We start from the raw sequence: 14,071 nt of genomic DNA, 5'->3' as shown, positions 1-14,071 counted from the left end.
CCTTAATCAAAAAAAATCTACACATAGGCATAATAATAGTTAGGATTCCAGAAATCCAACAGAAGAACAAAATTCTACAAGCAGTGAGAGAAAAGAAACAAATCACATACAAAGGAAAGCCCGTCAGAATCACAGGAGAGTTCTCAATGCAAACCCTCAAGGCAAGACGAGCTTGGAGTGATGTATTTCAAGCTCTAAAGGAAAACAGCCTCCAACCCAGATTGATGTACCCTGCAAAAGTATCTTTCAAAATTGATGGAGAAATAAGATACTTTCATGATAAAGAGCACCTCAGGAACTTCATGAATGCCAAAGCGGCACTCCAAAAAATTTTAGACAATACCCTAGAAAAAGACAATGAGGATCACAACCCCAGGAAACCCAGCAGAATGAATCCATTGGGCGTGACAAATTAAATGCAAAGGGGGAGAATCCAACTAAAAGAAAAAGTCATGACAAGGCTTTTAAACCTTTTGACTTCATCTCCCTAATGAGTGTATAATTCAATCTTATTATTGTACTGATTAGTATTTTCTGATTCTAGAATTGCACACCATTCCTTGTACTATATTGGCTATTTATCATCTTCTTATGTCTACATTTAATTGGGTTGTCTATTAATGAGCTCTAAGAATTCTTTATATATTCTGGTCATAGGTTATATGCATTGTAAATATGGTCTGTTTAAGGACTACTTTTCATTTTAATGATGTCATTTAAAGTTCTAAATTTTGGTGGAATCTCATTTATCAATTTTTTTTCTTTTATACATCATGTTTTTTGTATCCCAGGTTGTTCTTGCCTACCCTGAATTCATAAATATTTTCCCTTATAATTTCTTCTTAAAGTTTTATACTTTTAAGGCTTTCTTATTTAGGTTCATAGATCCCTTCAAGTTATTTTCATGTATGGAAAAAAAGGGTTGAGGTTAATTTTTTATATACGGATACCAGGTGTTCTAGTGCCGTTTGCTGAAGACACTATCTCTTCCTCGTCTCTTGAATTGAGTTTATATTCTATAAAATGCTAATGTTAAATAATCTTTCAAAACTCAGTGGACCATATATGTGTGGTTCTATTTCTAGAGTCTGTTTTATTCCAATGATCTATATGTCTTTCCTTACACCAACACTACCTTGATTACTGTAGCTTTAGAAGAAGTTTTAAAATTAGGTACTAAATGTCTTCCAACACTGTTTTTGTTTTTAACTTTTCTAGGTCCTTTGTACTCCTACAGAACTTTTTTAAATTTCAATGTCCAATTCTTCATTTATAGCAAGTATACACAGACCTGAATTTTTGTATATACCTTGTGTTTTCTAATCCTGCTAAATTCAAGTGCAAGTTCTAGGGGCTCCTAGAGATTTCTTAGTATTTTCTCTGTAGATGATCATTTCATCTACATATAAAGATTTTGCTTCTGCCGTGCCAATCCTATCCTAGTTGTGTCATTTTATTGCTAAAATACTTTCTTGTAGCTTTTTGAAAGGTACAGGTCATAGTCACTGTGTGTGTGCACACACTAGAACTTTACACTTCTGCCTCACTGTAACTTAGAATCCCTTACCTGTCACCCTCACCCCTTTTCGGACACCCTTCCAGCCCCCGGGAACCACTGCTCTCCTCTCAGCTTTTATGAGATTAACTTTTTTATGTTCCACATATGAGTGAAATCATGTGCTACTTGTCTCCTGAACCTGGCTTATTTCACTTAACACAATGGACTCCAGCCGGGTGTGCTGGCACACACTTGTAATCCCAGCACTCAAGAGGCTGAGGCATGAGGATTGCTGCCAGCCTGGACTACATAGCGAGACTCTGTTTCAGGAAACCATAGTGAACTCCAGTTCCATCCATATTGTTGCAAATGAGAGGACTGCTTTCTTTCTTTCTTTTTTTTTTTTTTTTTTGTGGCTGAGCACTATTCCATTGTGCATACACCATGCATCACATTTTCTTTATTCATTCACCACTGGATGGACACTTAAGTGGATTCCACTTCTTGGCTAAGGTGAAGGGTATTTTTGCAGTGATGGAGGCTGAGACCAGGAGTTTGGGCATAATAGGCAAGCACTTTGAACTACACATTAGTCCCCTGTTTTTAATTTTTTGAGCAAACTTCTTGCTCTTTTCCATAATGGCTGTAATAGCTGTTCTACCAACAGTATACAAGGGGTCTCTTTTCTGTAGTGCATCTGTCTTTGTGGTTTTATTATAGCCATTGTTACTGGATTGGAGTGACATCTCACTGTGGTGTTGATTTACATTTTTCTGATGATTAGTGATGTTCAGAATTTTTTTTTTTAATGTACTGTGGTTATTTGTATGTCTTTCGAGAAAGGTCTGTGGGCTCTCTTTTGCTATGGGGTTTTGTGAGTTCCTTATATATTCTAGATACTACCCCTTTGTCAGATATACAATTTGCAAATATTTTCTCCCGTTATGTAGATACAAGGGATGATCAGAACATATGGTTGTGTCTAAATAAAGATGCCTTGCCATTAATTTCCCATAAAGTACTCTTCTTTCTTTTTGGTACCGGGATGGAACTCAGACCTTGCGCTTGCGAGGCAGGCTGTGGAACCACTGAGCTAAATGCCTGGCCCAAAATATTCTCCTCTTTGAACACACATTCCCCTCCTTCTTGCCACTCCTTTGTGAGGTCCTGTGAGCTGATAAAATGTGAATGCTGCTACCCAGTGCCATCCAGCGGAAGGGCAGCTCATGAGAACATTACTGCTCGCCCGTGTCCACCTCATTCACTGGATCTGGTACTGTGGGATTTCTGGCCCTGACCATGAAAGGTAAATGTGCTTAATCCACTGAGAACATTTAGGTAGCCAACTAAATGCACAAGTGAAGGCGCTCATTAAATAGGACTCACAGAACAGCTTCTAAGAATGGCAAGAACGATGGGATAATTGTGTTCAAAGTTGTGGGGGGCATTTTGAGAAGTAATGGCAATGTGTCTTTTACTGTCATGAATTTTTAAAAAGTTTTAAATATTCACTATTTTGTTTTTATCATATGTTATAGTATTAAGTTTTTAAAGATTGTCTCTCAACTGAATACTGCTTTCTTTCCTGTGTAGAAGGTTTTCAGTTTGATGTAGTCTTGTCTAATTTTGCTTCTGTTTCCTCTCCTTTTGAGATCTTTCCCCAAAAATCCTTCCCCATTTTAGTGTCCTGAGGCATGTCCCCATGTTTTTTGCCTAGTAGTTCCATAGTTTCAGGTCTTACATTTAAGTCTTTAATCCATTTTGATTGATTTTTGTAAGTGGTGAGATACAGGTATTGAATTTCACTCTGCATGTGGATTTCCGGTTTTCTCAGCAGCGTTTATTGACGAGATTGTCCTTTCTCCAGTGTGAATTGTTAGCACCTTTGTCAGAGATCAGTTGGCTGTAGATGCGTACTTTTCCTTTCTGCTCCCACTTCTGTGCCATTCATTGGTCAGTTTGTATTTTTATGCCAATATTTATCTGCTTCTCTGCTTGCATGTCAGTTTTAGAATTAGCTTGCTGGTTTCTACAAAAATCCTTTCGGGATTTTAATGGGGATTACATTAAGTTTATAAATCATATTGGGGAGAACTGACATATTGACAGTTTGTCTTCCAATTCAAGAACACGGAATCTCTCCATTTATTCAGATCTTCAGTTTATTTTACCACTGTTTAGTAATTTTTAGTGTGTAAAATCCTGCATGCATTGTGTTAGAGTTATACAAGTTTGGATGACTTTTGATGTTGTCACCAATGACATCCTGAAATTTGTGGTGAGATACTGCTCCACTCTGTGGCTGCGGCTGGACCCTGCACATTGCAGTCTCTCTGTGCTCACTGTTGCCCTTCCTGCTCTGCAGACTGCCCCACAGGCCCGGACATCATTCCAATTGTTGCTGGTGTGGTTGCTGGAATTGTCCTCATTGGCCTGGCGTTACTGCTGATTTGGAAGCTTTTAATGATAATTCATGACAGAAGGGAATTCGCTAAATTTGAAAAGGAGAAAATGAATGCCAAATGGGACACGGTAAGTTGCAAAACATCTACAAAGCAAGGTAATTTCTAAAATAAATATAACACTTGTTTTTAGCAATAAGACCAGTTATTTTTATCTGCATTTCCCTGATGATTAGCTATGTTCACATTTTTTAATATACTTGTGGCCTTTTGTATATATTCTTTTGACATATATCTTTAAACATTGCGTTCCCTAGAAGTTCATTATTCAAAGAAGTTATATTTAGTGGAAACCAGAAAACACCTTTAATATAACCCTTTGAAACAAAATGTGAGAATGTATGGTCTGGTTATAGAGGCCAGTATTTTTAGTTCTTTTTTTGGTACTGGGGATTGAACTCAGAACCTTGGGCTTTCAAGGCAGGTGTGGTGCCACTGAGGTAAATCCTTGGCCCTATTTTTAGTTCTTTTAATAGTTTTGATCCTACATCTACTTTTTTGACTTTCTGTCTAACATAAAAAAGAATCCTAAATAACATTATCTCTGTAGCAAGCTATTTATTTGAAAGCCTGCTCCCTTAAAACAAAAAGCCAGATTCAAAAGGCTATACACAGTATGGTTCCATTTTTATGACATCCTGGAAAAGCTGCAGCTGCAGGGGCAGAAATTACATCTGTGCTTGCTGGGGACTGGAGTTGGGGAAAGGACTGACAGAAAGGCATCACAAGGGATGTCTTGGGATGATTTTGATCATCTTGGGTGATCTCAACTGTATGTGTATTTGTGCCTTTGAAAACTCATTGAACTTTATAGTGTAAAAAAGATGTATTATACTCAATGAAGATCTCAAACTTGCTTTAAAATTTTTTTAGAAAAGCTCATATGAAAGGCTGGGGATTTAGCTCAGTGGTTTTGCTGCCTGCCTCGCAAGTGCAAGGTCCCGAGTTTGATCCCTGGTACCAAAAAAACCCCACACAAACAAACAAGAAAAGCTCATATGACTGAAAGCTTAGGGTAGCATTTAGATAAGGGATGCTTTGAGATCAGGACTCAGAGGCGGGTGGCTGAATGGTTGGGCCTCATGTATTCATCTTTTGATACAAGAAGGCAATGACAGCTTCAGTATTTTTAACTCTGTGAAGTTTAGTCATCTGTATTTACTACAGTTTGCTTGGGTTTCTAAAAAATTATGAATTTTGTGAGTGTAGAAATAGTAAAGATTCCCTTTTATAGTGCTTAAACACTATAAATATCACTTTTATTTCTGATCAAATCATAGAAACTGTTTCTTTTACTTTAGCAAGAAAATCCGATTTACAAGAGTCCTATTAATAATTTCAAGAATCCAAACTATGGACGTAAAGCTGGTCTCTAAGTTGCCGTTCGTATTTCACTTTCTGTCTTTGCATGTAGACTTTTTTTTCTGCACTGTGTGTCCTTTATCACTATTGCTATTTAAAAAAAAAAGTGTGGCTTTATTTATATGGCTACTTTATGGCTTTTCCTTTTGCGTGTTAACTTAGTGTTTAGAAGGACTGAGTTACATGGTCTACAAGTAAGAGCTGTGCCATAGTGAAAAGAATGTGGTCTGCAATCAGGGTGATGAAGGGGCGATCCCAGGTCTCGCAGTTAGTAAGTCAGGTGGCACCAGGTCGCTGCCCTAGTGGGTGGTTTTGGCAAATGAACTACAGTCAGCTGTAATCCCCACGACAGTCCTGTGCTGTAGGCGGTGTTATCCTTATATGGATGTAGATCACTATGTGTAAGCTTAAGGCTAAATAATAAAAACCGAATGTGACATCTGAATTGCAAAATAGAAAAATAAATATAATGCAGTATAACTTTATACAGTTAAAAGATTTTGAGATTCTTCAGTTCTTGTTTGTAACTTGAAGTTCCCCTGAGAGCCAGAAGACTGTGTTTGTGCAATTTTATTACTGCATATTGTAATTTTCAAGTCTAGGATCGAAATTTTCTTCAGTAACGCAGTCTTTAAAAAGGAAAGTCTCAGTTTTAAATAAAAACCTAGTTGAAACTTTCACAGTTGTAGTTAGGCTTACTTATCCTGTTTTCTAGCTTGGGTAGCTTTCTTTTGGTATGTTTTTCCTGGATGACATTTTATAAGTAGTGGACACAATTTTTTCTTATATAGTTTCAAACTGTTCACATCTGAATTTGTGTTAAATGTTACCAGCATATTTTAGTGTGATCATGTGAGCCTTTAAAACTCTTATTAAAAGATAATTTGTGTTGAGAACCAAATTCTCCTGATTGTGACACAGAACTTTCTTTTCCCAATTGATTGAATGCAGTAAAGCCTGAAGGATTCAGCCTTTCTCACTTCCTGCCTTATTATATAGATAATGACAGGTTTGTAATAATTATTGCACTTGTGATATCTGAAATGTACGTAGTACTCCTGTGTCTCAAACACAGTTCTCAATATTTAGTATATATTTATTTCATGCTAATAGTGAGAAATAGGAACCGTTTTGATTCCTGTCTCATACACGAGAAAATAAGCACAGGGTTAGGTCACTTGACCACATTCACAGAACTACCACAGCATACTTTGTAATGGGGAATTTGCTTTAATATTAGGAATTCCAGCGGCAGTTAGGGCTATTTATTGTATTGGAAATGATACCAAAGGGGTTGGGGACGTAGCTCAGTGGGACAGTGTTTGCTTAGCATGTGTGAGGCCTTGGGTTGCATCCCCAGCACTGCGGGGAGAAAAGATACAATAAAAGCTGAAAATACAGGAATGGTGAGTATTTCTAAAGGATCTAGGAAGTACCAATAATGCTAGGAATCATGACTTTCCAGATCTTTATCATTTCTAAGCAAATGTTATTTAAAGTCAAATTTGTTAGCAGAAAATTATAGTCAAATTCATATATGGATAGGTCGGTACTTTTTTTTTTGGTACTGGGGATCGAACTTGGGACCTTGTGCTTTTGAGGCCGGCAGCGGAACCACTAAGCTAAATCCCTGGCCCTTGTCGGTACGTTTTTATGTTAGCCTGAGAGGTGATACTTTCTTTTCTTGCTCACCTAAAGCTTTACAGAAAGTCACTTTTGGAGGAAAACTCATTAGCTAATGAAATTATTGGAATTTTTTTCTTTAAATCTGTAGGTCAAAAACAGACAAATACTGATAATTTCATGTGGTTCTCATGAGAGAAAAATTTCTGTTTGTTTTACTGAGGTGAAAATTTCACCTTTGTTATGTTTACGTGTACTTTCAAGGAAATTTATAAGTGATTACATATATATATATATACATACATATATATATATATATACACCTAGTGTATATATAGTTGACTTAATTTTTAGCTAAAAATCTCACTTCTTCAACCAAAATAAGCATCTCCTGTAACTCAAGAATCAAAACTAATGAGGACTGAATCCAAACCTTACACATGCTAGACAAGCACTCTAGAAAGCTCAGGTAAATTCATGGCTATAGATTATACTGAGATGTTTTCTCAGGAAAAATTACATTAGAAATTAACAGTAGAGGGCCGGGGATTTAGCTCAGTAGTGCTGCCGCCTGGCTCACAAGAGCAAGGTCCCAAGTTCGATCTCTGGTACCAAAAAAAAAAAAGAAATTAACTGTAGAAATTAATGATTATAAGGCATTTTTCTGATATGGGGCCTGTTAATTCATTACATGATTAGTACACGCTATAATTATTTTGACACATACAACTACCAGATAGGTACATTTTTTAAAAACCAGATTATTAATTTATAACTGTAAAGTAGGTTGGAAAACACTAGTCTGTTCGGCAGATTTCAATATGGATTCCAGATCTCCCAGTTGTGTCCCATATAGGAACATATCATATTACAGCAGTGGTCCTGCAGCTGCCACTCCCACCCTTCCCAGAGAGAGCACAGCCTGAGGATGTCAGGGTGGAATAGATCCCTGTTCTCCAGATTTAAATTAGCTCTGCTTCTTTGTGGGGTGGAGTTGCACTCTGAATGATGGAAACTAATCTGGATTACTTCAGTTTACCTCCATTTAAACTGATGCCTAATACAGATAGATACTTTTACCTCTAACCTTGCATGTTAAACTTTTGTTTGGATGGACTTTGAAATAATAGATATGTTTGTGTGTATAGCAAAGCAGACCTTTTTCCAAAGGTAAGTTCTTCCATATAAATTATACTTCGGACTCATCAATATTGGGCTTGATATTTTGTTTTCTTTTTTCTTTTGGTCCCTCCCCTATTGTTCTTATATTGAATTTATCTAATGTATCATTTTAAAGAAACTTAATTAAATGGTGATTTATTACCCTAACATATTTCAAAGAATGGACATGTTAGCCCTATATGCCGATAGGAGGATGGAAATATGAGTAACTTGTTTACACTCTGACTTTCTAGGAAGCTGGTTGCTAAGATCTAGTTTCCTGACTCCCATTTCAAATGTTTATATAAGAACCTATAAGCCCCAGTTGGGATTAGAATCCAAGATTCTTTATACTTCTGTTATCCGTATTTGTCTCTGAGGAATCCTGGAGGAATCCTGAATTTCTCCACGTTCAGAAATAGCTGGTTAAGTTGTATTTAGAGGGTGAGGGCTTAGGTGGGCTGTGTCAGTATTATTCACACCGACTGGAGCTGAAGTCACCGCCTTCACACGGTGTCCTTTCCCTTCGGGGGTGACTGGGTGTGCCTTTCTTCCCTCCCTTCCCCTCCCCTTACATATACGCCTCTCTACCTATACTTAAAACCTTCAGAACTAGAGCGATTTCTACATAAATGTGCCATTTTGTCCCTCTGTACCTGACTTTGTATCTGTTTCTATTTACATTTCAGTAATTTATCTGTAGTGTCTCTACAAAAACATTCCTATTCTTTTTTTTTTTTTGGTACCTGGGATCGAACTCGGGACCTTGCATTTATTTGCAAGGCAGGTGGCATCACCACTGAGCTAAACTCCAGGTCCCTACTCTTCTTGAATAAAGTTCATCTGTCTTTTCTGGCACTGTTCCTGAATTATGTACATAATTCTCTTTTGGACTTTATCACAGTGCCTTCTTTTCATATCTGTCACCCACCCCCCAGCTCTACCCTCCTTGAAGGTAGAAATACGGTTATACTATTTTTCTGCTTGAAATATCACTGTCAGTATATTTTTGGGTCTTGAAAGATTTCTTGTGTTTATTGCTTGGGTCTGTAGTATTCTGTAGTAGAGTACTGCAGTAAAACGTCAGCAGTATGCTACTGAGGAGTAAAGAGAGTAATGATGATTTCTTGAAGAATGGCGGTCAGTTAACATTCTAAGCACATTTGGTGGTATGACTTGGTGAAGACACAGGACTCCCAGTGACACTGGCAGCCTTACCCAGAATGTTCTCATCAGTGACTTTTGTTGCAGAGACCAGAGGACAGGCAGCTCCTCGCCAGAGATTCTTGTTGTGATTATCCAGCACCTTGTGTGTGTCATCAGGTGATAGGAGGCAGGTAGAGTCCAGGCTTCCTTAAGATGGGCATTGGAAGCTTGTTCACAGGAGAGACACAAGAGCAGCGTATTCTATGCCATGGAGGAAATGCTATGTCAGCCTTCTAGAGGAGCAGTGGCAGCTGGAGCACATCATGTGGCTTGCAGACAAGCTTGCATTGTGTATCTGTGTATAAGCTGCTAGTAATGCCTTCTAAAACTGCTCCCTGGACAGATTAAGTGGAATGACTTCTTCAAATGGGCATAACATTTAGTCTTTTTTTTTTAATTAATGACTCATGATTTTAATTCTGTAACTGATAATTTCTCTCTCTCTCTCTTTTAGGGTGAAAATCCTATTTATAAGAGTGCCGTGACAACTGTGGTCAATCCAAAGTATGAGGGAAAATGAGTACCACCTGTGCAGATTTCCCAACACTGAATGCAAAGTAGCAATTTTCATAGCCACAGTAAGGTAGCTTTAGGGCACTGTTGCCATGGTTTTATTCATGTGCAAGTTTTGAATATGTATAATATGTATAATTTAAAAATTTTTTTTTATTATTTTGAAAATAATGTTATAATCCATGCCAGGGACTGACAGAAGACTTGAGACAGGATCATTATCCTTGTCAGCTAAGGTCACATTGTGCCTTTTTGACCTTTTCCTCCTGGACTTCTGAAATCAAGCTCTTACTGAATTAAGTGATATTTCGAGGGTGATTGGAAGGTCAATAGTTAATGACCTCGATGAGAGTTTCTGTTAATCATGTATTAAAACTGATTTTTAGTTTTATAGATATGTCAGTTTTCAGTTATACAGAATCCAAAGGAAATGTCTTGCTAGCTAGTTTAGGATTGTTTTCAATCTATTATTTTGCTGTTTGCCTATGAGACATGATTGGTGACATATCTGAAAGATGAGTGTGTGGAGGGTTACTGGTGTAAAACCCTTTTGAAATCTGTACAGGCCATGGGGAAAATTCAGAGTTAGGAAGGAAAAACAAATAGCTTTAAAACCTGTGTGCCATTTTAAGAGTTACTCAGTCTTGGTAACTTTTATGCCTTTTCTTTATAAATTCAAGCCTTGGATAAAAGTACTGGGAAATTTTCTGCTGAAGAGTCCTTGATTTAGCACTATTTACTGAAAGGCCATAATTCACATAGTATTTGCTGAATGGGGACCTTTTGAATTGGATTTATTTTATTATTATTTTTTAATACCTGGTGCTTTTTATCACCCCCTCTAACCTCTTAATGTCTTTGCAGTTTGGGGTAAGACTTTTTTTTTTATCAGTTCTTTCTCTGAGTTGCAGCTCTACGTTCGCCTTTTCCATGAACATGTGAAGCTGTCCCTTAGCTTGTGCAGTGCAGTCACTTAGGCGACCTCAATTCCTGTAGGCCTGAGCGGACACTGTGTATTCACTTTTTACTGCTGGGGTTGCTCATCTTGTTTCATACTAGTCACATTCTTATTTTAAGTGCCTTTTAATTTTAACAGTTCACTTTTTACAACGCTGTTTACTGAAGTTATTTATTAAATAAAAATGCCTAAAATACTTAAATTGAATGTTTCAGTTCTGTGTTGACTTACCAGTTTGTGTGCATGAGCTTTTCATGAATTAAAAAAGTTGAGGAAACACATTTCTGGTTGATTCATATTCTACTTAACAAGCTACAACAGTTCTTTATTCAGGAGGGAAGGATTGGTGAAATAAGGATTTAGATCCTTGTCCTCTTGTGTTGGGGGATAAGTATCATCCTTACATTAAGCAGAACTAATTCCTTAAGAACATTACATTATCTGAGAGCTGCTACTAGAAGCTGGAAGTTATATAATTTTATTTAAGATAAAGGTAGGATTATCATTCTCTGAAGCAAAACCAGAGAAATTTTTGTTTTCATTTGGCTTTGGTTTATTTTTGGACAAAAGTATATGTCCGTAAAGGAGTGGTAGCTTGATTCACGAACTGACTTTGTTCATGACTTTGGAAAAGATGGCCATGTTTGTGTTTGTGGGGAAAGAGGACAGCAGTCGTATTTGTCACCTGCTGTAGAGGTTGCAAACAAAACCAGAATTTTGCCAAATGCTTTTTGCTCACAAACCAAATTGTTCACAAACAAAAGCGTCCTTTCATGAACCAAGGCAGCACTGTGCTGGTGTAAAGCTTATTAGAAGAAATACGTACTCCTTCCTCGCACATGCAGCACATCTCAGATTTGTGGGTGAGGACGACCCAGGGTCTCCACTTAACCAGCCTCTGGTGTTCAGCACTCTCTCTTTCACATCACTGTTGATTGATAATCATTGTATTTATTCCACTTAAATCTGCTTCCTGGTTTTGATCAAAGTATCTTTTAGGTGAGAATTACATATTTTTACTGGTTTAAAATCCATGAGAGAAATGATCTTGCTCATTTACTACTCCATATCACCTTATTTAATCATGTGTCTTATTTAAGCCAGCTATCCACATTCCTGCCAAGTTTAACTCCTAAGGTGTAGGCATACTCAGTTGAATTATGTATTTCTGCTTCAGAACTCTGTTCCTTATAACAGGCAAATTGATTTTCTGACTGTAGAAATCTTGTGTTGGAAAATGGAGGAATTGTATTGAATATTGTGCTGTCGGTAAGAGCACTGACATTTGAATAATGTTAGGCTTGAAATATTGGCAATTTAAAACTACAGTCTAGGGCCGGGATTTAGCTCAGTGGTTCCACCGCCTGCCTTAAAAGCGCAAGGTCCCGAGTTCGATCCCCAGTACCAAAAAAAAAAAATACCTGTCCAATTCTACCAGACCACAAAGGGGAAATATGTCAATGTCAGGTTAATATGAAAAGTTGACCTTACACATTATTTTAAGTAGTATTATGAACTGTTCTTGCAGCTTAAGATCTTATCTGGGACTCTGTAAAAAAAAAAACCTCATAAAGTAATAGTTTGTATAACAACAGAAAAATTTAAATGTCAGTTACTATAAAATGTCACTATTGGTATTTGACATTAATCTCTGGTGATTTCAAATATTTAAAAAATTTTTTTAAAACATAGTTTGTTTTGGTTTTTTGCGATGGGGTCTGTATGGTTCAGGCTGGCCTTGAACTCACTGTGTAGCCCAGGCTGGCCTCGAACTCCTTTTGCCTCAGCCTCCCAAGTGCTGGGATTATAGGCATGTGCCACCATGCCCAGCCTTAAACACAGTTTGAATGGAAAAATTTTATAACTATGAATCTTATTTTCAAGACTCTTACTTTTTTGAATGTCTCACTGGAGAATAATGTCCTGTTGTTGCTGAGAAAATAAAATATTTCAGTGAAAACATCCTATGTGGCTTCAATTTGTATGTGTGTATATATAAAATATATAATTACCAATCCCTGAGACTATAGGTTTTTTTGGGGTTGGGTGGGTACTGGGGATCAAACTCAGGACCTAGCACTTGAGAGGCAGGCAGGGTGCCACTATGTTAAATCCCTGGCCCTCTCCAGACTGTAGCTTTATTTATTTATTTATTTTTGGTACCAGGGATCGAACTCTGGACCTTACGCTTTCGAGGCAGGCGGTGGAACCACTGAGCTAAATCCCCGGCCCAGGAGAGGTAATTTTGAGTGGCGATCATGGGCCTTTAGTTTATTGCCTGTTTCCTTTAAAGCTTGGATATTTCCAACCTACTTTGCACAAAAGAGTAGTAGGGACTCTTTGAGCCTATGGAGATACTTCAGTGGCTCTCGCTCTTGCGCCCTCCCAGGATCCTTCTGAGAATCCAGGGGTGCTGGGTAATCTCCATTGCTGTCTTGCCTGGATTAAGACTCCTGTGGAGTGGCCTGGATTGTGAGGGCACTGGTCTTACCCATGGATAGGCCCACTAATGAGTTCCTTGATGAATGGGCCCTTAGCAGGTGGGGTCCAGTTGGAGGAAGCTGGTCATGGGGGTGTCCTAGCCCTAGCCTCACCCTCTGTGGCTCTTCCCGTGCTGCCTGCTTCCCAGTGCCATGGACAGCTTAGCTCTGCCATGCCCTCCTGCCATGCCAATTCTGCCTTGGAGCCAGCTGTCCTTGGACTGAAACTGTGAGCCAAAGTAAATCCTTCCCCCAGATCATTCCTGTCAATAACAAACATGGTATAGTTAGCATCTGTTTTTCTCTTCCCTTTATAGCTCAAAAAGGAGTTGTGTAACTCACATATCTCTTTTGCCATGAGAGCCAAGTCCATTTTGAATGAGGAAAGACAAGTTTGTTCAGCAGATAATGCCGGGATAGCTGGGTTCCTGTGAGTTATGTGCATGTTAGGTGTTTTGTGCCAGCAACGGGAAAGTGACTGATCCTCTAGATTAGCAGTGGCTTCCAAGTGTTCAGTGGGAGCAGACACTCAAACTGGGTTACATCAGGATTAACCCATAAGCCTCCACTACTGTGAGGGTAATACACCATCCAGCCTAAACCTTTGGGGCACAGAAATGCTAGGGCAAAGCTTGAGACAAATATGACTGCTAATGATAATCTGTATACCTCTGCCTTGTATAATTCAAGTCTGCCATGCATTTTAATGATACTGAGATTTTAAATGAAGGGGCTGGGTGTGGTGGTACATGCCTGTAATCCTAGCACTTGGTAGGCTGAGGCAGGATTGCCTTGAGTTCAAGGCCAG

General features: G+C 38.2%; 1 protein-coding gene across 4 annotated transcripts in view; it reads left to right on the top strand.

Moving 5' to 3' along the window:
* The window catches only part of Itgb1 (integrin subunit beta 1), a 51,608-nt gene extending 40,623 nt beyond the window's left edge, over nucleotides 1–10,985 (top strand). For 3 of the 4 annotated variants that reach the window (XM_021242094.2, XM_004861882.4, XM_087206941.1), the window contains exons 15-16: nucleotides 3,864–4,030; nucleotides 9,767–10,985. In XM_021242094.2, the coding sequence (XP_021097753.1) occupies nucleotides 3,864–4,030; nucleotides 9,767–9,832 (233 nt within the window). In that variant the 3' untranslated portion in view covers nucleotides 9,833–10,985. Of the gene's footprint in view, nucleotides 1–3,863; nucleotides 4,031–5,261; nucleotides 5,343–9,766 lie in introns of all 4 variants that reach the window. The other variant, XM_087206943.1, reaches the window with a different exon arrangement.
* Nucleotides 10,986–14,071: the final 3,086 nt, after the last annotated feature.

The sequence above is a fragment of the Heterocephalus glaber genome, unplaced genomic scaffold, assembly GCF_053883595.1.
Source record: "Heterocephalus glaber isolate CG9 unplaced genomic scaffold, H.glaber_assembly_v1.0 deba00000738, whole genome shotgun sequence".
Classification (NCBI taxonomy): Eukaryota; Metazoa; Chordata; class Mammalia; order Rodentia; family Bathyergidae; genus Heterocephalus; species Heterocephalus glaber.
The sequence above is the reverse complement of the archived record's forward strand: the minus strand, read 5'-3'. Positions and strand labels throughout refer to the sequence as shown.